Source organism: Solanum verrucosum, unplaced genomic scaffold (assembly GCF_900185275.1).
Source record: "Solanum verrucosum unplaced genomic scaffold, falcon-dt-bn FXZP01000305.1, whole genome shotgun sequence".
Taxonomy (NCBI): Eukaryota; Viridiplantae; Streptophyta; class Magnoliopsida; order Solanales; family Solanaceae; genus Solanum; species Solanum verrucosum.
Window position 1 is genome coordinate 474361 of NW_026019908.1, and position 24993 is coordinate 499353.

Consider the following 24993-nt stretch of genomic DNA (forward strand, 5'->3'; position numbering starts at 1 on the left):
CCAAAACTTCACCTCTTTTTGCCTTAAAAAAATGTTTGGCACCTCATAAACTTCCAAACGCCTCTGTGATCTTTGTCACTTCCACCCAAAAATGCACCGCACATATTCCACGCTGCGCATATAAACTTATAAATCCAAATCCAGTTTAATGTGAAAATTCAAAAATCAAACCGCCTTAAGCACCAATATCCTCATCTTAGATCCTCTTTTTCAGTTACCGATAACTGCATGTCGATTTCGATTTCTAATCTCCCTTCATTTCGACTCTGATTTTGTAATGCCGATCATGGAATTGCCGGAGAATCAAGGAGCCACCGCCACAGCAACGGCGTCGGGTATTGAATCCGATCTTATTCGGAGAAGACGTGGTAGTAATGGTTTTGAGCAGGCTAATGCAATCAACGGTGCAGATGTGAATACTACTGATGATGTATGTGGCAGCGGTGCTGGATTTGAAACGATGAATGAGCCGACTAAATCGGTTGGTGAATCCAATCCAAGGGAAAAGGAGGACAGGAACGATGCTGTTGCCAATGGAGACGAAAGCAAAACAACCGAAGCAACAACTGCCTATAAATTTTCTTACAGGGCGTCCGCGCCAGCTCACCGACGAATCAGGGAGAGTCCTCTTAGTTCCGACGCCATTTTCAGACAGGTATGTTTATATTTCACCATTTACTTTACAATGACAGAGGAATTTTGCTACTTACGTGGCTCCTCATTTGTGCGTCGGTCAAACAAGCCTTGGGTTGATTGGTAGTATGTCTATTTTAGGATGTAATTGTGATCTATGTGATTTATGAGGGAATGCATCTAAATGCCCAAGTCCAAAAGTATTTCTCTATTTTCTGACTACCTGTTAAAGGCTGGGAATACTAGTGGTGATAATAATTAGTTGCAGAAGTTGAAGTGCATATGCATTCGATATCATTGGGTCAATGCTTGAATTGGAGTAAATCATGGTGTGAGCAGTAGATGACAGAGAACACCTTCCACACTGTAGTTATTGCAATTTGCAGAACTGTTAACTTCCTATTTCTAGATAGCAAGGCACAAAGGGCTTGTATCACATTTCAGGGTTACTACGGTTGAGGTTTAAAGGAAAATGAGAAGTTTTGTTGTAATGAACTGCAAACCATGATGAACTGGGGCTGAAAAAAGAGGTGAACAGGGACATGGTCTTAGAGGAAGTTATTATTTTTCGTCAAAAAAATTTATGTTCCTTCATTTTGTGTGGTCTCATCCATATTGTCATATGTGAAGTGGCTACTGTTGAATTGGACAACTGACGGCCTGTTTGATGATGGTAAGCAAAAATCCAATGTTAGACATGGCAAACAAGCTTAGATTGAGATAAGTTTTTGTTTTTTTATTGTACTACTCACTCAGCAATGAGTCAAAACTTTAGCTTTATGATAGGCTGTTGTTTTGAGCAAAGAGAATACATTCTTTTTGTCTGTTGGCCCCATGCACTAGAATTATAAATGCTGTTGGGGTTTTCCATAAGCCAATGATTTCATTGGGCAACTTGACTTTCACATTTTCTTGAGTGAAATTGTCTACTAAAAAGGATCAACTGTGCTCAGTGTGCAGTGGTTTTTCTTTTATAAGACACGAACTTCAAAGAGACTGCCCTCACATTAGCCCTACACTTTTTGTTAGCATCAGCAGGACTTGCCGTCAGAGGAAACTAGGCAATAGGCATTGCAATTTGCCAGCGTCCTTGATGTGCTTCATTAAATCACACGACTTAAACCTAGTGTCTTAAATTAAAATCTTGCAATTCCAAAAAATTTTCATGTACCGGTTTCAATTTTTGGATGTATCAATCATTAATCTATGATTGCCAAATGGTATTCCTGCCACAAACAGTGGTCATGCAGAAAAAGAAGCTGTGCTTACCCATCATCTGAAAGATAGGGTACTAAAACAAAGAGGTCAGCCAAAAAGGTAGTCCTGCCACTGTCAGTGATCATGCCACAAGAGAAGCTGTCCTTAACCCATCATCTAAATAATATATTTTCACCCTGTGTGATCTAGGATATACTCATAGTACAGTATGGTCACCAAATTTCAGGAGAAGATATATAGAACTGTTAATAGGTAATAGGTTCTTGTGATATTTGGTTTGATCACACCTATACTGTGCTTTATCGAGGAAAAGCATAGCAGGTGACCTTGACAAATGATAAGAGTTACTGTGAAATATTATCAGTATTGACTAATGATTTTTGAACTTATGAGGACAGTGGAAATCTTTCTCAAAAAAAAATAATATCTTTCTCAAAAAATGAAGACAGGGAGGTCTATAAACTTTTTGCAGACGAAAGATACTCAACTTCATGTTTTTTGTGATTTTGAATTTCATGTGACTCACAAGTAGCATTATATTTTCTATAAAAGAGTTACTATGCTATATTATCAGTATTCTCTAGTGATGTATGAACTACTGAGGAAAGTGGAAGTCTACAAACTTTTTGAAGACTAAAGAATTTCAGTTTTGTGTTTTTCTTGACTGCATCTCATGTGGCTCACAAGAGCTTATACCTTTGTGTGAAGCGGGCATAAAACTCTTTGCTGATGCCCTATATATGGTTCTTGTGGTAGAGTCACGCAGGCTTGTTCAATCTCTGTGTGGTGGTGCTCATTGCTGTTAACAGCAGGTTGATTATCGAGAATTTGATGAAGGTATACATCTTTCTGTAATATCACTGTAATTAATTTGACTAGACAGTGCAATTTGTTGCCTGCCCACTTGTTTGATGCATCAGTAGCGCCATCTAAGCCAATCAATGAATAGGAATAGGGTTACAAAAGAGATGATATGTCATTTCAAAATGTTTAAGTACTATACTGCAGATGACAAACTTTGATTACTCTTGCAGTATGGCCTGTTAATTAGGGCTGGCTTTTGGTTTAGTTCAAAGTCTTTAAGGGATTGGCCGCTTCTAATGTGCTGGTATTGTCATCTTGGGCCCCCCTTCTCTTTGCTCTGATCTTAATACCTACTATTCTTTGGACAAAAAAGTTTGAAAGTCTTCATTTGCTTCCAGTCTCATTCTCCAACTTTTGCCTCTGACTGCTTTCCTTGTGGAGAAGATGGCACAGAAGAGGCGTTTGACTGAGCGTGTAAGTCGAGATCACCTCTTTTTCTATGTTTCCTTATTTTTTCCTTTCTAAAATCCATCCTTGTTATGTGAAGTGAAAATATCTTTCACATGGAGTTCTCACCGACTCATTTTCCTGTTTATAGTTGTGTTTGTGGCCATTGTGATTTTCACTTGTGATGTTTTGACTATTTTTATGATCCACAAATACTTTAAGACTCAAACTTAATCAATAATTTTTTCTGCGTGATGCTGCAGGTGGTGGTCATTCTTCACATAACTATAACAACAGTTGCCATTTTGTATCCAGTTCTGGTCATTCTCAAGTATGTCTTTATGCATTGTAATCATGAAACTTTGATATATATCCTCTTAAAAGTGTATGATAGGCGGTTCTGGCTGCTTCCATGTTTGTGGTAAAACTGAGAAATTTTCTAGCTAGTGAATATAAAATATTTTAGATGTCAAAAAATGACTATTTATTAGGGCAGGAGTTCTGCTTACGAACTAATATTTGATTCTGAGTTTAACTATTTGAGACATTTTAAACCTTCATTTTGGGATGTTGGGTAGGATAATCACTGATGTAAAATTTGGATTATCATTACGAAGGAAGAATTTTCAACTGTACCTGTCCAACTGCTATTTCTCTAGCTGGTATATATTTAAAATTTATATCAAGTTAATGCTTTTAAACTGCACAGGTGTGATTCTGCTTTTCTGTCTGGTGTCATATTGATGCTCGTTGCTTGTATTGTGTGGATGAAGCTGGTTTCTTATGCACATACAAATCACGATATGAGAGTACTTGCAAAGTCTATGGATAAGGTATTATTAATCCGTGTCCTCTTCTCATAGACCCATAGGATCTGCGCTGAATTAAAGCTTCATTTTTGGGTGTGAATACTAAAAATCATTAGATTGGTCCGATGCTTCGGGTGAAACCAATTCCCAGGAACCAACTTCAGTGATTTATCTTATTCTTGTGGTTTGAACAATTTTATATTGAATCTCTTATATCTAGCTTTTTTATGTTCTTTTTCTTTCTTTATTCACTTATTTTCAGACCCCCCTTTGTGGGCTTTCACTGGGTATGTTGTTCTTGTTATTCACTTATTTATGTTGTTATGTTGTTAGGTTGAAACTTCAGATGCGGATTACTCTTATGATGTTAGCTTCAAGAGTTTAGCTTACTTCATGGTTGCTCCAACATTATGTTATCAGGTAGGATCAGTTAAATCTTGCAAAATTTTATCCAGTCATTTTCTTTCATCGTTGCAAACCTGCACCATGACATCATTAGCTTATGTTTGTTTGCAAATTAACCCCGATTCTAAATAGATAAACTTGTTTATGGTGGTTTGCAATGTTTAATATAGAAATTAGGAGTGGATGTCTGTACCTAGTTGATGCTTTCAGGTTTTGGGTTTGGTCATAGAGGACTAGACATTATTGCTGATAAACTTGTATTTGATATGTGCCAAATTAACTATCATACATAGACTTCAATGGTCAAGGTTATATAATTTGACCATCAAACTATTCTTGATCTATCAGGCATTTTCAACTAAAAACTCAATCAGTAGATACTGCCATGACTAATTCTACAGGGTACCTGCAATGTCCCACCAACACAAGTACCGGTAACTCTGTCCACCAAGGCTTTTTAGGAGTCGTTTGGTTTGAATACAAGTTATGATGGGATAAGTTATGCTGAGATTATTTCTTATTGGGTGTTTGGTTTGTTGTATTCAAAATAATATGCATTGCATAAATTTTAAGAAACAAATTATTTTCTTACAAAAATAACCTACATGAATGTGAAAAGTGATGTATAAAAAGGGTTTAAAGGGATATCTTTGTCATTTACCTGTTTTATCCCAGAATTACTATACCACCCAAGGGAAGGGACAACTTATTCTGGTATAAGTTATCCCGAACTTGCCAACCAAACAACAAAGTAAGTGGCACTAGAATTTAATCCCAGGACTTTTTGGTGTTATCCTACACATTAAACGACACCTTACAGGTAAGAAGAAATCCCCTAGTATGTTTGCTTTTGGGATTTGAACCCGATACTCGTAGTTCTCAACCTGCTTCATTGACCACTAGGCCACACCCTTGATCTGACATCATTCTTAGCATTGGTCAATTTGGCTACGAGGGTAAAGTAAATTAGGTCACAAGTGGGAGAGAGGGGCTATCGATCTTCTAAATATATAAAAAATTAGGAGCTTTAAATTGGTGTTGCAATACAAATTGTAAATTTGGTGGTAGGAATCTTGTGATTTGTAGTCATCAACTTATTATTTGTCTTTTAGATTTTGAAATTGTTTTGCAGGGTGCTGATCCCTAATATTACTTTTAACAAGTCTAATTTCTTCCCTGCTAGTCTGCTACCCTATAGTATGTATCATATGGTCGGTTTTCTCATTTGCTAGAATCCTCATTTTTCCCTCTCTACAACTATTGCCTTCAAATGCTTTTGGTGATAGATTCCGTGCTCGAAACAGTTTGTTCAAATAATATTGGTGCAAATGGAGTAAATTATTAAAAAACCATTTTAATGAAGATACACATGTAACTATACTAACTTGTTATTCTTGTATGCATGACGATGTACCTTGGACTTAGTATTGTTGGTATTTAGATGTTTTAAATTACTCATTGAGATTGCAAAAGGATTGGGTTATATGATACTCTTTAAACTATTTACTCTGCTGCCTTTGAATTTCTTATCGAATTTTACTGTTCATATTCAGACTCCAAGAGCAGTTCCTTGTAATTTAGAACGTTGGGTTAAGTCCAGCTCAATTAGTAGATTTAGGAAGTTGTAGAATTGAACATATTCATTCATTTTGACTACTCTAGTGTATTTTATCATGCTAATTTTGGGTCTGGTCCTGAAAGACAACTCAACCAAACAATTAAGCTAGAACTGAATAAAGTTCATTCCATGATTATCCATTATTGAAGGACTCTTATCTATCTAGATTATTAACTTATTGTGGTTCCCTCTTCCTTTTTCTTACAAAAAATTATATGCTAACATCTTATAATTGTTTTTTTGATAACCAAAGGAAATAGGTTACTCAAGCTATTATCTTATCATTAAATCCCCTTTTAAATAAAAATCCTATGTAAGGGATCAAAGATTTCACTTTAGGAGTTGTTTCTTACATCAACTCATTAGTTTTTTGATTTATTTATTCTGTTATCTGAAGCTTAGCTATCCCCGCACTCCATGCATTCGCAAAGGTTGGGTGGCCCGACAATTCATCAAGCTGGTAATATTTACAGGATTGATGGGATTTATCATAGAACAGGTGATTTTTTTCTTTTGTGAAGGTTCAGAATTTCCTCTGATAAGCATAAATACAGTCTGACGGGATTCATCCTTGTGCAGTACATTAACCCAATTGTGCAAAATTCACAACATCCTTTGAAAGGAAACCTTTTATATGCCATTGAGAGGGTATTGAAGCTTTCGGTTCCAAATTTATATGTCTGGCTCTGCATGTTTTATTGCATCTTTCATCTTTGGTATGTCCCTCTACTTTTAATTTTTATTATTTACTTCTTTTCCTTTTATTCAATGCTTGAATCCCTTTTCTTGCAAGAAATGTGTGCTGTAAAATCCTTCAGAACAATTACCATTAATATCGTTGAAGTGTCTGTCTCCACGTGTTTCCCCTTTCCCAATCGAAACATGTTTATTCCAACTTTTGATGCTTAGTTAGTAATCGTAGAAGTGTTGATCGCTTACTAAAATTTGAGTTTCTAAACATGATTAGTGCTTATTAGTACTAGCAAAATGAGCCCATATTTTGGTAACCCGCCCATACTTTAATGGGTTGGGTGAGTGACTTTTTACATGGGTAAATATGGGTTTAAACCCATAAAAATATGGGTATTCATGGTAAAATATGGTAAACTATGGGTAAAATATGGATTAAGCCAAATGGGTTAAGCTTTCAACTTTTATTCACTCAAAATTCATGACATACTAAAAATGTTGCAACTTTTCTTACTTTTTATGTTCTTCTATAAAACTAATTATTCCTCTCTATAATTGAAAATGTGAAGTCTTTGGCCCCTCAAAAAATATATATATTAAATGTACATTTTTTTTGTTAGTTATAATTATATTTTCTTATTTGTTTAATTTTATATTGGATAATAAATAATAGTGTAAAATAAGCAAATCATGTATTATTATTGATATTGCTTAAAGTGCATTAAGCATGTTTTACTCCTAAAATGCAAATATTCATTTACTTTGAAATTAAAAATATTTCCCCCTTCTTATTACATAAATTTATTTTATATTGAAAAGTCATAGGATTTTTTTTTTGACTTTTATGATACAATTAAATTAAATAAAATACTTTCAACATTTTTCATCCCAAAATAAGACTAAAATATATTTTCCATGTTGAATTCTAAAGTAGAGTACTATTTACTCATAAAAATATGGGTAAACTTGTATTTTACCCAACCCATTTGTTATCCAGTCCAGTTTTACCCATATGAAATATGAGCGGGTTAAATTATTACCCATTTTATATTGGCCCATTTTCAACCCGCCCAAATTTGACTCAACCCGCCCATTTGCCACCTCTAGTGCTTACTATCAAGGAGAAAAGAAAGGATCAGATGGTGCACCAAAAGAACCTCTGGATTCAATGAGCCTGAATGGTTTTAGTTTAGCATATATCTGTTTGAAATTTATCTGTCCCCCTCCCCTCCCCCCTCGCCCACCCCACCCCACCCAAATAAAAAGAGAGAACAAGTTCCCCTAGAATAAGAAAGTACCTTTTAGTTGTGAATGCCTTAATGCTAAGGCCTTCTAAATCCTTTGAATAGTTATGATTGTTGGCATGACATTAGAACTCATCTGATGTTTAGACAATGCATTCTTCCTTATTTTTGTTAGTGTTAAAGATTCAGAGTCATGTCATCATAATTTATTTCTTTGCTTTCTCTTCGAAATGGCGTTGGTGTTTGTAAAGATGGATCTTGGGCCTAACTCAACCCCAAAAGTTAACTTGTAGGGTGAAGATTGTCCAAGTCCATATATAAGGAGACCAATTGCCTATCCCTTTTCCGATGTGAGATTTCTTAGCACTCCGCCGCACGCCCAAACCTCGTTAACTGGAGCGTGGGCAATATAAATGGGGTCCAACATCGGTGAACAAAGAATTGGGATGGACTTGGCTCTGATACCATTGTAAAGATATGACACATGGGCCTAACTCAACCCCAAAGCTAGCTTGTAGGGTCAGGATCGTCCAAGTCCATATTAGGAGACCAAATTGCCCATCCCTTTTCCGATGTGGGACTTCTTAACAGTGTTAACGAGGATATGAAAATTTTCTACACTGATCTCTGAATAATACTAAAACGAATATTTTGCTTATGTTCCCTTGCATCAAAGAGACTTAGTTCTGTTTACATATTTCATATTTGTCTTCAGGCTAAATATACTTGCCGAACTACTATGTTTTGGTGATCGTGAGTTCTACAAGGATTGGTGGAATGCCAAAACAATTGATGAGGTAGATTCAAGTATCACTTTGCCTTTTGTTATACGAACTGTTTCAGATCTGGTTGGAGTTTCTTATTCTTTTCTTGTGTGATTATCCTGCTGCGGCTGCTGTTATCAGTACTGGAGAATGTGGAATATGGTACGTCTATCTGCCTTTTACCGTAAATCATTTCCTGATTCTCATGCATGCAAACATGTTGTTGTCTTATTGAGTATTGATCAAGAAGTCTACTTATTTGATTGACGTTCAGTTTCTACCAAAAGTACATTTTGAAATGATGTAATTGCCACTAAGTAAAGCCTTCCTTAACAGAATCAAATGTCTGCCTTCTCTTTCACTCCACAGTTAGCTTTGCCAAAATATCTTTGGCCCAACCTGTATCTTTCCAAAAGTACACTTGACAGGGATGACAATTAACTATAAGGATGGCAAGCAGTGCAGTGTGGTTTCTATCTTAACCTGCAAAATTTCAAATCCGCCCCGCCCCATAGCACTTTCACCCCGTCCACCTGCCCTATACTATACCAGCATGCATCCACCCCCGCGTCGTTTAAGTATTCATTTTCATAAAAATCCGTTAGTTTTATTTCTTTTTTGTCTGGCTGGAATTTTGCATGTCAGTTAGGGAATTAAAGTGTGTTCTTAAGTTCTATTTTCTTTTTTTTGACCTTTAGAGCTTTAAAACAACATAAAAATGGCTGGCTCTAAAATTGAAACAAATTTTAAGTTTTCAAAGGCTGCTGCTAATAATTAATATTATAGAAGAATTCAGTCGTGAAGTTAGTTGTCACGACCCGATTTCTCAGGTCATGATGACACCTACTATGCCCCACCAGTAGGTAAGCCTAACCCTTAGCCCGGAGCCATAAACAACAGACTATCAAGAGGAAGTCAGCAATAAGAAGCATAAATCTTATAACAAAGATAAGAAAGGGTAATCAATATAAATGCAACACAATGAACCATCCCAAGACCTGACATCAGTCAGTAATTGAGCATCTAATCCAAAAAGAGTACAAGGCTTTTACAAATACTAGATAGGTACAGACTAGGTCTTAGAATACAATATAAAGACTAAGCCTAGCCAAAAATAGACAAAAACTGACAACTGCGAACGCCAGGAGCTCACCCTAGACTCTTAGACTCCAAGCTGCTCCCCACGACTCCAAATGAACAGACAAGATAACTCAAACTAGGATTTGGAGGGAGTAGAAATGTAGTATGAGCACCAAAATCGGTACTCTGTAGGCATCGGCCGACTGAGCTCAAAAGATAACACAAGCATAAACAACAAGTAATAAGGAAAGCATAGCACAAGCAACTAAACAGGAGATACTAAAGTAGACAGGCAATACATAATTGAAGCAGGATACAAGGGGTAAGAAGCAGAGTCAAGAACGTACCTGGAACGCAAGCCAACAACCTATTTGCAAGTAACTAAGATACCAAGTCGACTACCCAGGGTCAGGAGGACCCACAACCACAATTCTAAAGTCAGGCCTATCAGCTAACAAAGAATGCAATTACAGATACATAATATAGTCAAACAATAACCTAACCGGACCCCCCTAAGCTCGGAAGGTACAACCAGCAAACATAATCCAACGCCCCCCATAAAATTGGTGGTGCAATCAACAAACAAGTATACTGGTGATAGGCAATACATATGAATGCAGGGTGAGTAACAGAACCATCAGTGACCATTCGAAACCATAACCATAGGACTCCAGTCAACTCCCAGCCTTGCTAGCAAGAGTGACAAATCAATCGAGGCCACCTAGCCAGTCAATCCACTCCTAGGGGAGTAAGCCGCCCAACTAGCAAGAGTGACTCGAGGGCGTGTCGACTCTAAAGAGGATCTCATGCAAATCAGGGCCGCCCAGCTAGCAAGAGTAACCCAACCCGGGGGCGTAAGTAAGACCAAAAGCATGCAAGAAAGGGCATTGACGTGTTGGGTAGTCAAGTGAAAACTGAGCACATCCCAGATGCCTCTAATATCTCAAGTAGGAAAGGAGCACGTCCCTGACGCCTCGTAATCTCAAAAACTAGAAATCAAGTGATCCAGGTGGTACGACTCACGTTAAAACCAATTTAGAATAGAGTAGAGTAAAATAGTGTTTTAACATGAAAGATAAATATGCCAATGCATGCCCCAGGATCGTACCACAAATCTGTGAGAATGAACAAACAATGCAATGCATGCCATCACCAGCATCTAAACAAGGCACTCCAATTCAAATAAATACATAGCCAACCAAACCATGCTATCAAGGCGGAGAGTACTAACTTGGGATCCAACTGGTCCTCGCACACGGCCTCGGGCCCAACAATATAATCATAAGCTCAATAAGGATACAACAGACCTACTGCTAAACAACAAGCGAAGGGATCAAGAAGAGATTTCAAATCAATAAAGGTGGAGCAAACTCAAGGGATGACGCCCTACCCCAATCACACCGCTCCAGTCCCAGATTGAGCATAGCTAGGACCAACCCACGACTACGATGAACCACCAAGGTCACAAGCATCAACGCAAGGAGAACGACCCAAAACAAGCCCTAAAGAGAGCAAATCATAACTACAATGCGATAAAACACAACCTAAAGCATCTAATGTCTAGCCTAGTCTAAGGCCACCACGAATCAATCCTAACAAGGATAAGGAAGATCATCTACACCACAAGTAAAGCTACAAGCCTAAACTAAGGATCCCAACACCCACTATAAGCCCAAGCCTATTGAGTTAAAAAAGATGGAATACCAAGAGGATAGCTAAATACCCGACAAATACAATCCAAAATCATATAAAATGTATACTAGCATTATCTAATCAAGAAAGTAGACTGAAGCCTACCTCAAAGCCGATCACGAGTGCTTCGAATCCACCGCATAGGGGCTATCCACTTTTGAAACGCCTCAAAACACCGCCACACTATCAAATTACCAATCACAAATGTCATTACATATGTTTAGACACTAAAATCACAATAATCGGAAACATAACCAAAATCGAGTCAAAACGGGAATATGGGACCTGAATTGGGAATCTCAAAATTGACTCCGTCAAAGGTCCCAATTGACTAACCAAGCTTGTTCCCCGAAATGGGGGTCAATTCCATGCCTGGAACAGCCCAACCACCTCATGCAACAAAATCACCAATTAAAGAACACAAAAGAGAGCTGGAAGCCCCTTCGGGGGGGAATATACCTCAAATGGAGAGCCCCCGTGTTATGATTCTTAGAGAAGGATCGATTCACAAGGCGATATATAAATCAGCTCATTAAAGGGAGGCTGAAACCTTAGAATTCATTAAAAGAGAACTCCGATCTCTTCAGCTCTTCAAAGGGAGACTGAAACCTTAGAGTTCAATGGAAAAGAGAACTCCAATCTCCTGCTTTTTGCTGAATTATAACTTACTGATTTATTCATCAAAAGCCCCTTTAAATAGGAGTCTTATTACATCAATAGGAAGTCTAATTCTTATGAAAGTAGGAGACCTAAATCCTATTCCAAACTAATGACTATAACTTAACCTAATCCTTATGAAACTCTGAAACTAAACCTTATTCTAGAATAATAAATAAAGCAACTAAAAATATAATTAAATACTTAAATTAATTACTTCCAACGCATCCCTAACATTACTCCCCTCACGTTGAAAGAGCTTGTCCTCAAGCTCAAGTTTCGGGCCAATCGAAAATCTGGATCAGTATCAACTTATCCAATTCCAACCCTAGTTTGAAGTTGACATTGCTAAATTTCGACTCTATCAGTTTGCTGAAGCACGACTAATTTGCCCATCAGATTGCTACTTTCATGAGGTCCAAATCGATGATATTCTTCCCAACTCATTGAGCCTTTCGCTCGTTTAAGTTGATAATACCATAATGGTGCTAGTCTGAACATGTGAAATCCAGCCACACCAAACTTTTTTGCTATCATTGTATGTTGATTTTTTTCAAAAAAATGTTCACAACGATATGCTCGAATTAATGAATTATTGGTGCCGTTATAAGTAGGTGGTGTATTGCCTTTTGTAGCAGGAATTGTTGATCTGCTAGTTGTTTGGGCACTATTTGACTCAGGTTTGTGGGTTGCTGGTTTTGTGGAGTCAATTCTCAATCTAGACAATTGTTCTTGGATGACTTGGACAATTCATTCGATGAGGCGTTGTTCCATTGCTGCAATTTTAGAGTCCATTAGGGTTTCTGTAATGGTATGTTTTCCTTAAAATTGAGAACTGATCTCATCGCCCATTGTGTTAGGCTCTGATACCAAATTGTTATGATTCTTAGAGAAGGATCGATTCACAAGGCGATATATAAATCAGCTCATTAAAGGGAGGCTGAAACCTTAGAATTCATTAAAGGAGAACTCCGATCTCTTCAGCTCTTCAAAGGGAGACTGAAACCTTAGTGTTCAATGGAAGAAAGAACTCCAATCTCCTGCTTTTTGCTGAATTATGACTTACTGATTTATTCATCAAAAGCCCCTTTAAATAGGAGTCTTATTACATCAATAGGAAGTCTAATTCTTATGAAAGTAGGAGACCTAAATCCTATTCCAAACTAATGACTATAACTTAACCTAATCCTTATGAAACTTTGAAACTAAACCTTATTCTAGAATAATAAATAAAGCAACTAAAAATATAATTAAATACTTAAATTAATTACTTCCAACGCATTCCTAACACCCCGACACTTCCCAAAAACTCCACTGCGTAGCCACGAAAATTCCAGTCGTTCACAACTTCGAATCACCTCAATCGGAGCTTCCAAGCTCGAGATATCGCACTTTGAAAATGAGGACTGAAGCTAAATTTTTTGGATATAAACAACTGAAAATGGTCACTAAAAGTCGAATCCGGTCACTTAAGGCCTAAATTCTGGTCTCTAAAAGCCTGCACCAGATATCAACACTTCAACCGGTTTGCTCATACACCTAATTCTCCAACGGGGTGCTCGAGATTCGTTCGAAATGTGTGCGCACAAACGAAATATGCTACCCCATCTAATTTGGCATTTCGGACTCAATGGTACCATCAAAACTTCCATCCGAGGTCGTTTCGATAAAAAGTGGGCCCCACACCCAAGTTCTGTTCTAAGCTAAAATCCACAAGAAGGCTCAAAGTGACTGGAACCCTCAAGAACCGCACGAAAGGTCATTCTAGACCAAACTCGACATTCAAGGGCTAACCGCGCTAACGGAATTCTCATCTGAGCACGTTTACCATGAATGTTGACCGAAGTCAAACCTTGGCTTAAGCTTCAAAGTTAAAACGCCTAACGGCACAAACTCACACCAGAAGTCTCGGGGCCCGAACTAACCATGCCCCTAGCCTAAAATGGCCCTTTAAAAGCTAGTGAAACCGTCAGAATTGCGTTCTGAGGCCGTCTTCCTCAACTTTTGGCCGAAGTCAACTGTTCAAGTTTCAAAGGCTCCTAAACACGAAAACTTGCACAAAACCCAAACGAACAATTTGGCAACCAAACTATCAGTCACAACAAGTCATAAAGGACTTGGGGTCGCCACAAGAAACCTCTAAATGCGTAAAAGATTGGAAAATAGAGAAAATGACCTGGAGGTCATTATATTAGTGATGCACTGTTCTACACTTATACATATTGACATAGGAAATATCTTTTAGAAATCTTATCAATATTAAAAATGGAATAAGAATGATCTGTATTAGTTTTGGTTAGCGATTGCAGTAACTCTGCAAAATACATGTTACATTTTTTTTCCCAATTTTAGGTGTGTTTTAGATTATTTTCATTTCCATTTTTACGTGTAAATGATATATTCCAAATTGCTTTTCAAAATTCAAAAGAATAGAATAACTTACACTCAGGGGGCGGATGCAACATAGTGGCACTGGGTTTATTTGAACCCTGTACTTCTAATGCCTAGCATAAATTTTTGTATAAAAGTCTACTAAAATTACAATAAATATTACTCCCTCCCTCCCATCCAATTTATGGGATGTAATTTGACTAGGCACGGAGTTTAAGAATTATGGGAAGACAATGTTCCAAAGCTATCCTTACCTTTGTGGACTTTTTGCCAAATAAGTGGGACCCAACATGGGTAATATGTTGATAATGTCATTAAACATTTGTCAAATAAGACACATCTGTTATATGCAGATGATTCCTTGGTATTCTGTGAAGCTGAAATAATGCAAATCAGGCACTTGAGGGCTATCCTAACCATTTTTGAGGGCATCTCAGGTTTACATGTTAACTGGCATAAAAGTTGCTTGTACCCTGTTAACCAAGTTACCAATATGCAGATACTTGCTGAGAACCTAGGATGCCAAATGGATTCCTTACCAACTAAATATCTTGGAATGCCTCTTGGTGCAAAAAATAAAGAAGTGAAAGAGCAAGTGAGAATGGGTGGATAAGAGGCTTCCCTGCAAATGCTAACAGGGGAAATACTATGGAAATCACACATCTGTTATATGCAGATGATTCCTTGGTATTCTGTGAAGCTGAAATAATGCAAATCAGGCACTTGAGGGCTATCCTAACCATTTTTGAGGGCATCTCAGGTTTACATGTTAACTGGCATAAAAGTTGCTTGTACCCTGTTAACCAAGTTACCAATATGCAGATACTTGCTGAGAACCTAGGATGCCAAATGGATTCCTTACCAACTAAATATCTTGGAATGCCTCTTGGTGCAAAAATTAAAGAAGTGGAAGAGCAAGTGAGAATGGGTGGATAAGAGGCTTCCCTGCAAATGCTAACAGGGGAAATACTATGGAAATCACACATCTGTTATATGCAGATGATTCCTTGGTATTCTGTGAAGCTGAAATAATGCAAATCAGACACTTGAGGGCTATCCTAACCATTTTTGAGGGCATCTCAGGTTTACATGTTAACTGGCATAAAAGTTGCTTGTACACTGTTAACCAAGTTACCAATATGCAGATACTTGCTGAGAACCTAGGATGCCAAATGGATTCCTTACCAACTAAATATCTTGGAATGCCTCTTGGTGCAAAAAATAAAGAAGTGGAAGTATGGAGTGAAGTGTTGGAAAGAAGTGAGAGAAAGCTGACAAGATGGAAGAGCCAATACCTATCTATGGGAGGCAGATTAACTCTCATAAAGTCAGTAATGGATGCCCTCCCAACTTACATGATGAGCCTATTCCCAATCCCAGGAAACATAAAGAAGAAAATCAACAAACTAAGGAGTCTTCTTGTGGCAGGGGAACAAAGAGAAGCTTGGGTACAACCTAGTCAAATGGGATGAGGTGACCCTCAACAAAATACAAGGGGGTATGGGGATAAAAAAGTTGAAAGTACAGAATGTTAGTTTGTTGAAAAAGTGGCTTTGGAGGTTCTGTATTGAAGATTTGGCATTATGGAGAAGATTCATCTCACATAAATATGGTCTTCAAAATAATTGGATCACTGATGAAGTAACAGGTGTTTTTGGGTGTTGTGTTTGGAAAACTATCAGAAGACTATGGCCTTCTTTCGCCTCCAATATATCATTCAAAATTGGAGATGGGGTTAAAACTGATTTTTGGAATGAGATTTGGATAGGGGATAGGGACTTGAAAAGCTTATTCCCAGATCTATTTATTTTAAGTCTACAACAGATGGCTACAGTGGCACAGGTATGGACTCCTCAAGGGTGGGACCTGATTTTCAGAAGGGCTCTAAATGACTGGGAGATTAGTAGAGTAGCTGGGCTGTTGCAGGTGTTGAACCCATTCCCAGGTGTCACAGAAGGACCTGACAGTCCAATATGGAAGCTGCACAACAAAGGGAGTTTCACGGTGAAATCCTGCTACTGGAATATGAATCATAACCGGAGAATGAGAATGGAGTGGCCATGGAAGCTAATCTGGAAGATCAAAATTCCACTAAAGGTGTCATGTTTCTCATGGCTGGTGATCAGAAAAGCATGTTTAACTCACGAAAGGTTACAGAGAAGAGGTATATAGATTTGCTCAAGGTGTTATATCTGTGATAAAGAGGCAGAGATTAACAACCACTTATTCCTACATTGCAAAACAGCTGTAAATCTGTGGCACATGTTCTTATGTATACTTGAAGTTAGCTGGGTAATGCCAGAAACTTCTTTAGACATGCTGAAACACTGGGAAGGAATGAGCAGAAGAAGAAGATCAAAAGAGGACTGGTGGAAATATATTCCAGCTTGCATCTGGTGGACACTTTGGAAGGAAAGGAATGAAAGATCCCATGACGGGCAAGCTAGCAGCATTCAGAAGATCAAGATGAAGAGTCTGAGTTTACTGTATTTTTGGTGTAAACAAGATATGGTGGGGGGGGTAGTAAGTCTAGTGGACTTCATAGGACAATTGTAAAGTTCTTTTTTGGGTTTTTGGTTATCAGGATGCCCTATGGGGTTGTAAATCCCACCTTATCAGTTGTTATTTGATGAGGTTTTTTTTTGTGTGAATACAAAGTTACCTTGTCAAAAAAAAAAAAACACATTTGTCAAATAAGGAAATGTGTCATTCTTTTTGGAACTGAGTAAAAAGAAAAGTGTCATATAACGTGGGACTGAGGGAGTAGATATGAATGTGTAAATTTAAAAATACAAAACGTAAAAAATTGAACCTATGGAGTTTAAATCCCTGATGTGTCTTTGCTGACAGCCTGACACTAATCACTGTGATATCAAGTGCACCCATGAATATGATGATCTCCAAACATGGATGAACTCTTAAGACCATAAAACTTTGAGATCACTTTAAATTCTAAATCGCACCAAAAACCCGCATATAATTTAATTATCTTATTTCGGAGCCCTGCCCCACACCTGCATATGTCCAAACATGCACCTCCTCACACATGTCTAAACCTTCCCATTTATTAACTTAGCTCATTTTGATCCGCCCAAATTCAGCTCCCACCCCCCCCCCCCCCCCCCAAAAAAAAAAAAAAAAAAAAAAAAAGCTTAGGGAGGTCTTTAGGTATTCTGCCTTTAGGTTACTACTGAAGTGACTAGTGAGTTTAATGGACTTCAAGAGTCCGAGCAACATTGAAATCAATAATCAAGTTTATTTATTTTCTGTAGTTTGATTTTTCTACTGTCATACTTGTTGTAAAATATAACTGCAATAAGGATGCCAGTTTGGTTAAAGTATACTAAGTAACAGAGTCAACTTTTACCCCTTAAAGGAAGAAGGGTCATTTTAAAAAAAATGAAACTTCTACTGAAAGCAAAATAGACACACGTGCTTGCACTGATTTGTGCAACAACCCTTTTGTTCCACAGGGTTTCATCCTGACACCTAAACAAATTTGGTGTTTTAGACAAACAAAACATAACCTTGGTCAGCAGTTAGAGGAGTTTAAAACACTAATTCTGACCATGTTTAGGTGTCTGGATGAAACCTCGTGGAGTCCAGGGCCGGGAACACAAATAGGTGCAAGTATTGGTGTCCATTTGGCTATTCAGGTTGACCTATTAGGTTACAAAAAGGGTGCATTTTTGGTCCATCCTAATGAACACCCTAAATTATATGTTAAATCTAATGGAATTGGTCAATATATTTGAGTTTTTTCAACTTAAATGGTTTCCGAAATATAGCTTTTGTTCTGTGTTTTTCCCTCTTATATGAAACTATCCTTTAAGTTTGAATGGAGTATTTTCTGTCCACCTAACAGATTGCATGAGACCACATTAAACAATTACCTTTATCGAGTCCTGCTTCCCCAAATTAATTGTCCTATTCCACCAGATAAAAAGAACCCTAATTTACAAGCACATGCAATTAAGCTTCCATCTTTGTCAAGCATTTTCCTTTCCTTTACATTAGTAACAATGTATCTTGTGATTATTGCAGCCTGTTCATAAGTGGATGGTTCGTCACATTTATTTCCCATGCTTAAGGAATGGAATTCCAAAGGTGCCTTCTTAGTCTCAATTACTCGTTTTTTTGTTTTTTCGTGTATATATCATACTTTTCTTGTGTTCGCCTCCAAATTGATTTTTGATATTTCTTCTACTTTTAGTTTCATCGTATATGCAGCAATATATGTTCATTTTATGATTCCTCAATTCAAAATGCATTTTTTAGAGAACTTATGGCAGCATTTTCACCTTTTTATCATATGTTGATCTTCAAGTACAAATATTTCCAGTGTAGATGGGTTTAAAACCTTAAGATTACGTCTTTATGCTGAAAATGGAATAGTTGCCTCTGATATTCGACCTTCATAATGTACATTTTTTAGTTGACAATTCAACAGAATATTTTACGTAAAAGTATTTAGCTGTCAGATCTCTGTTAATTGGTGAGTGTAAATAGGATAAAATGCCAACCTTTTGCTTGAAATAATTTTGCACTTTCTGCTTTGACAAGTTTAATATCTGCTAACGCTTGGTGCAGGCGATCGCATTACTGATTGCTTTCCTTGTATCTGCTGTTTTCCATGAGGTACGTTATTTCCTCCCTCTTCCATATTTTATAACGTAACCCAGTAATGGTAACTTACAACTACTGGTCTGAAGTCTCTGAGATGACATGTTCCTGCCTATCTGCAGCTGTGTATTGCTGTTCCTTGTCGGCTTTTCAAGTTTTGGGCGTTCATTGGAATTATGTTCCAGGTAATGGCATTTAGCATTATGTTACTGGATTTAAATTGTATACACTGGCTACAAATTTACACTATCAGCGTAGTTTAACTAATTATAGCAGGTTAGTAGTTATTTTCATCAGGTGCATAGAACACTAGAACTTAACTTCATTGTTATTCATGTTTCCTGAGAACACTGCTTTTAATACATCATTATTTGAAAATGGTGGAATTATCTTCTTTGCCCATGCTGAAGATTAAATATGGCGATGTTTCTTTGATCAGGTTCCTTTGGTCATTCTCACAAACTTCTTACAAAATCAGTTCCAAAGCTCGATGGTATGTTTTTGGGTGCAGTTATATTTCCATACGCTCAGCTGATTCCTTCTTCTACATTCATCTAAAATATAATTAAAAGCGATTGACATTAAGTTATATAATCTTTCTAGGTGGGCAATATGATGTTCTGGTGCTTTTTCTGCATTCTTGGTCAGCCAATGTGTGTGCTCCTGTATTACCACGACGTAATGAATAGAAAAGGCAGTGCACGTTAAGCTTGATGCCGAGGATCATGAATTGTTGTGTGGTCGAGTATTTATGTTTTGGATTCCAAGCTCTATGCTACTGTTTCTTAGAGTACACTGGTCATCCACTAGCAACAACATTGCTGATGATGTGTTTCTGGCAAAGGCATTCCAGTTATTTCCTTCATCAATCCAAATGATATTCAGATGACACACGAAATTATCTGTTCTGGATGCACAACACAAGGGCACGACAAGGTGATGCTGATGACTAACATTTTTATGGTTTTTCTCCATGTCAGAAAAATGTAACATACAATCTTGAGGTACCTGCACTTGTTAATGTAATCCCTACTCGCCTCTAGTTTCTCATTCATCTCTTCTGCTTGTGCTTGGCTGTGATGCTAGCATGAAATGTATATAATTGGGTGTAACAGATAAACAAAGCCGATTGTGCTTAATAACGCTTAATTTGTTGTTGTGAAACAAAATCTTGGAGGAAGCTAAATCATACTTGCTATTGCACAGCTGTGAAAGACATTTGAAGTAGACAGCAAAGAACATGATAGATTCATATTCAATTTAATAATGTCTATGTCCTATTTGTATGTAATGGTGTATGATTTGGACATGAAGTTAATGTTTTCAACTTTGAGATTTCAAAAACTTTTTTTCTATCAGATATTTTGCGTAACTAGTACAGCATCGTTTTCTAGACTTGTAGATTAAGGGCAGACTTTTTTGACTTGAAAACTCTAGAACATTATGGTTGAATCTTTTCTTCTCCAGACTAGAAAAGTGGGACTTGAAATAAGCTCGACTTGGTTGGTACATTCACTTCTAGTATTATCGAGTGTCCAAACCATTTTTTACGCACCTCAACTAATTCCATGGGATACCTGCCACCTCCCACTAGCACTATGTATAAGGTAATTGTGTCTACCAAGGGTAAGACAGATGGGAAGAATCGCCTAATTTTTTGTCAGCACCGAGTTTTACATTCATTTCTAGTCTTTAGAGGTATTAATGCAAAATTTTGAAACCAGTGGAGCTCCAATTTTACTAGCTGTAACATCTTCCAAAATGTTTTGATGAGTTTAAGTTTTACATTATTGAAGGAGTAAAATTTCTTTTACATAATCACATCATTCAAAAGCAAAATGCACATAAAGTATAAGTCGCTCATGTGAAGATAGAATAAACATCTATTGGAGTTGATCAAATTATTATTATACTGTTTTGAATTACTATTTTTGCAATTAGTAAGTGTTTCGTTTATTATTGCCACAGTGTCTCAACAGACAAGTAAAGAATCTGTGCAACTTTACTCTTTATTAACACTCAATTTACTTTTCGACAGTTAAATTATTTAGATTTTGTTCTATATTTTAAGATATTTTTTTTTTAATTATATTGATACTAGGTAAATTATCCGTGCTTCGCACAGAATTGAACTATTTTATTAAGCTTACATATGATCATTCAGTAATATTCGTATTTTCGATACATACACTACATTTTCAAGAACAGTTTGTCTTAAGGTAAATCAGTCCTCCGAAATCTTAAAGTGCTATATTTTTTTTAAAATTTTCATCTTTGTTATACAAAAATTATGAGTCATAGAGAGATTTTGAAGTATGAGAAAGAAGTCTAAGAAAATTTTCATGGAAATAGTGGTTAGAAGTAATCAAATTTTCTAAATTTCAAAAAGTTATACAGAACAATATCAGAGTTAAAGAAGAGACAAAAAAGCCATAATTAACTAAATTCAAATAAAGGACCTTCGGCTCTTTTCTTATGAACCTCCATCAATCTCTTTTTTATTATAGTATGACATATCATGTAAATGTTTAAAATGACCCTAAAATTGTTAGCATCACAAATATTTTTCCTCATTGTCTCAGAATAGTCATTATTATTGCTTAGGTTTCATATCACCAGCCCCAACTTATTTTGAATTGAACCATATTTATTGTTATGGTTAAAGAATTAATGCAATTATCAACCAAGTAGTAGGTGATATCTGAATGGAACTGTTCATAACTGGATATGCTAAACCAAAATTTTGACACATAACATATTAAAATATCAGAGCCTGATTTTGTGAGCACTTGAACTCACAAATATCCACAAATAATAATAAAGACGACCTTACTTTCCTAACAATCAAGAAGAAAAAGGCATGTTGCTTAACATATATTTTCAAAGGTTGCATTCAAGTTTAGAGTTCACAAATTTAATTGAAAGAAGTCAAAAGAAAGAGTTACTTCTTTATCAACAAAACAAAAAACTTTATCAAAAGAAAGAGTTATCACTAAAGCAAAAATGATCTTTAATGAAAATTAATAGTTTAATTGTGGCTAAATATGTATTTTCAGAGGTAATTGGTACTCTCTATAAATGTCCCCAAAGTCTATAGCAACATTGAATCTAATGAAAATTAATTAATATCGATAAAGGCTCTAGCACTCTTCGTTAATGTGCATATTTACTGCCGATAAAAACTATTTTTGTTATAGTGTATTTTGGACATTTGTTAGGTTGAAGAAAGCTTGATCTCTTATTATGCACAAAAAGAAGAGACGAAGAAATATGACTAATTAGTTAACTTGTGTTAAAAGAAGTGTACTAATTGTTTCTATACTAATATTCTAGGAAGAGTGCAATGACATATAAAATGTTTCTACCTAAGAAAAAACAATCAAAATAACATACTAATTGTGGCAAGCAAGAGAGCAATCCTTTTGGTTCTTTTAACAAACTTCATCATTGATTCCGTATTAGTTATCACAGATTTGTAGTTGTGTGCTACAAAATATAGCACAACCCACAAGCAATTTTCCCAAAAAGTATATGAAGAAACCTGTAAAAAGGGACAAAAGAGAAGATAAATTTTCAAACATCATCACTGAATTTTTAACAGAGTTAAAAAAATAGTCACCAAAATAACAAAAAGTTATTGCAATAGTTGTATGACTTACAGAAAAAGATTAAGTTTCATGAAATAGTCGGAACAAAATTTTGAGGAATGAAAAACACTTCATAAGAAGTTTAATTAATGTATTTGAATTCAACTCCCATTTAGCAAAAATAAACCTACAAATAATAGTGGTAGAAATAAAAGTTTGGTTTACTAAAGAACCAAATGTAATGAATTCAACCATTCCAGCAGCGTTATGAGTTGTGGACCTATGAGAGGTGCAAGAGTAGTAATATCGCTTTGTAATTGAAATCAAATTTCTTTGTCTATATGAAGAAACATGTAGAAAGGGACAAAAGAGAAGATCAAATTTCAATCATCCTTGCTGAAATTTTTAACAGAGTTAAAAAAAAATCACCAAAATAGCAAAAAGAAATTGTCAGAGTTACATGAATCAATATAACTTATAGTAAAGATTAAGCTCCATGAAAAAGGAGGAATAAAACTTTGAGGAATGAAACAAACTTCATAAAAAGCTTAATTAATGTATTTGAATTCGACTATCCTAGAGTGGAAAAAAACCTACAAATAATAGTGGCAGGAAATTTCTCTATTTATAGACAATAAAGAGTAGTGTGAACAAATCCTTATTGTGCCTTATCGGAAATATCACAACTCTTTGGAAAAGTTACAATTTTTTGAAAAGGTCACAACCTTTCATAAAAGTCATAATTTTTCATAAAAATCGCTACTCTTCATAAAAGTCACAACTTTTCGTGAAAGGGGAAGACTAATTTTGAAAATAAATAGATTAAAAGGGAATTTTGATTTGAGGTGGCACCACGTAGGTGGGGCTAGGGTTCTCTTTTATATAAATATATGATTAAAAAATTATAACCTATAATATTTTCACTTAAGTTTTGAATATTTAAATTAATCCAATATAATTTAGGTGGTCAAATTAGGTTAGGCAAAACGTGACAAATGTTAAATAATTGCAGTTAGCACTTTAGACATAACATGCAATTCCAGCTCCCACTGCTACTCCTATGACCACCGACACAATGGAAAAGAGAAAAATCCAGAGGTGAATTACATGAACCAAAATCAAAGTCCCCAAATTCACAAAAAACTCGAAGATCCAAAAATGGATGACTTGAGATGCAAGTCATATAACGATTCCAGAGGACAAGTCGAAAGCTACAGTTATTCTACTGATTTTGGTAACGGTTACAGCGAACCCAGTTCAAACCCAAGTGGGTTTCGATGTTATAGTGCTTCATATGCATCGAATAACACTCGGATGGAGTTGTCCAAGGAAGTGAAGTTTAAGAAAGGGAAGTCAAGTAATGGGTCAGTTTCTAAGAGCTGGAGTTTCAATGATCCAGAGTTGCAGAGGAAGAAGAGAGTGGCTAGTTATAAGGTTTACACGGTTGAAGGAAAGGTTAAGGGATCCATAAAGAAGAGTTTTCGTTGGATTAAAGAAAGGTGTACCAAAGTAGTCAATGGCTGGACCTGATCTAGAATTTTCAAGTATGTTACAGTTAGTGTATTGTATTATATTGTCAACTATTGCTTTGAATGCGTAAAATTATATTCTTGCTCTCTCATTAGATAGTATTACTTTTGGTTGATGCATTTCTATTTTGGGTTCCGAGATTATGTCATATTTCTTTTTGTCTTTATACAAGAGTGTTACATAAATGAAAATCCATCCACAAATGAGTCTTTGCTTCCCGTAGAAAGTTGTAGTCATCTTCATGATTTTTTGTTTTCATTTTTCGATTCGGAGTGGAGTTTTTAGAGGGTTGTGTGAAGAAAGGACATGGAGTTTGTTTAAATTCCGCCAAAAACCTAGTAGATCAATGAATTGGCTCTCATTTTTATTCTTTTGTTGTATAGTAGTAGCTGTCCAAGCTTGTACACAACTTGATAAATCCATCAGATATCGTATCCTCCCTGTAGTACTGGTATCGGCTAACTCCGCCCACCAAGGTGCTTAGACTGATGGGAAGAAATCATCTAAATTGTTTTGCCTGTACTGGTATTCAATAGTTTTGATTCGAACTTCATCCATGGCTAAGGCATACCATTGTGTGTGTGCATATTAATAAATTGACTCTTGAAATTTCATAACTAGATCTATACATTCAGCGAGCTTCTAGATAAGCTGGAAGGTGCTGCTATTCTCCAGAACTTGGAGCAGTTTAATTACTTAGTTTTAGACTTCTGTTCTGAAGAAAATCCATTATTAATTCTCGAAATATTGGAATGATTCTGCTTTGGATAGCACCTGACTTATGGGATTGACTAGGGCCAT

The 24993-nt window shown here is 36.3% G+C and overlaps 2 protein-coding genes across 2 annotated transcripts; both read left to right on the forward strand.

The window, feature by feature from the left end:
* The first annotated feature begins 133 nt into the window (after positions 1-133).
* On the forward strand, positions 134-20404 carry LOC125821430 (diacylglycerol O-acyltransferase 1A). The gene is made up of 16 exons (XM_049500849.1): positions 134-655; positions 2608-2688; positions 2886-2959; positions 3054-3129; positions 3366-3433; positions 3812-3935; positions 4245-4331; positions 6332-6433; positions 6514-6650; positions 8584-8665; positions 8774-8794; positions 18497-18559; positions 19043-19090; positions 19198-19260; positions 19515-19568; positions 19679-20404. Exons 1-16 carry the CDS (start codon positions 278-280, stop codon positions 19781-19783), a joined length of 1563 nt encoding a protein of 520 aa, XP_049356806.1. The 5' UTR covers positions 134-277; the 3' UTR covers positions 19784-20404.
* A 3416-nt stretch (positions 20405-23820) lies between these two features.
* On the forward strand, positions 23821-24192 carry LOC125821541 (uncharacterized). The gene has a single exon (XM_049500963.1). The coding sequence runs from the start codon at positions 23821-23823 to the stop codon at positions 24190-24192; it is 372 nt and encodes a 123-aa protein (XP_049356920.1).
* Positions 24193-24993: the final 801 nt, after the last annotated feature.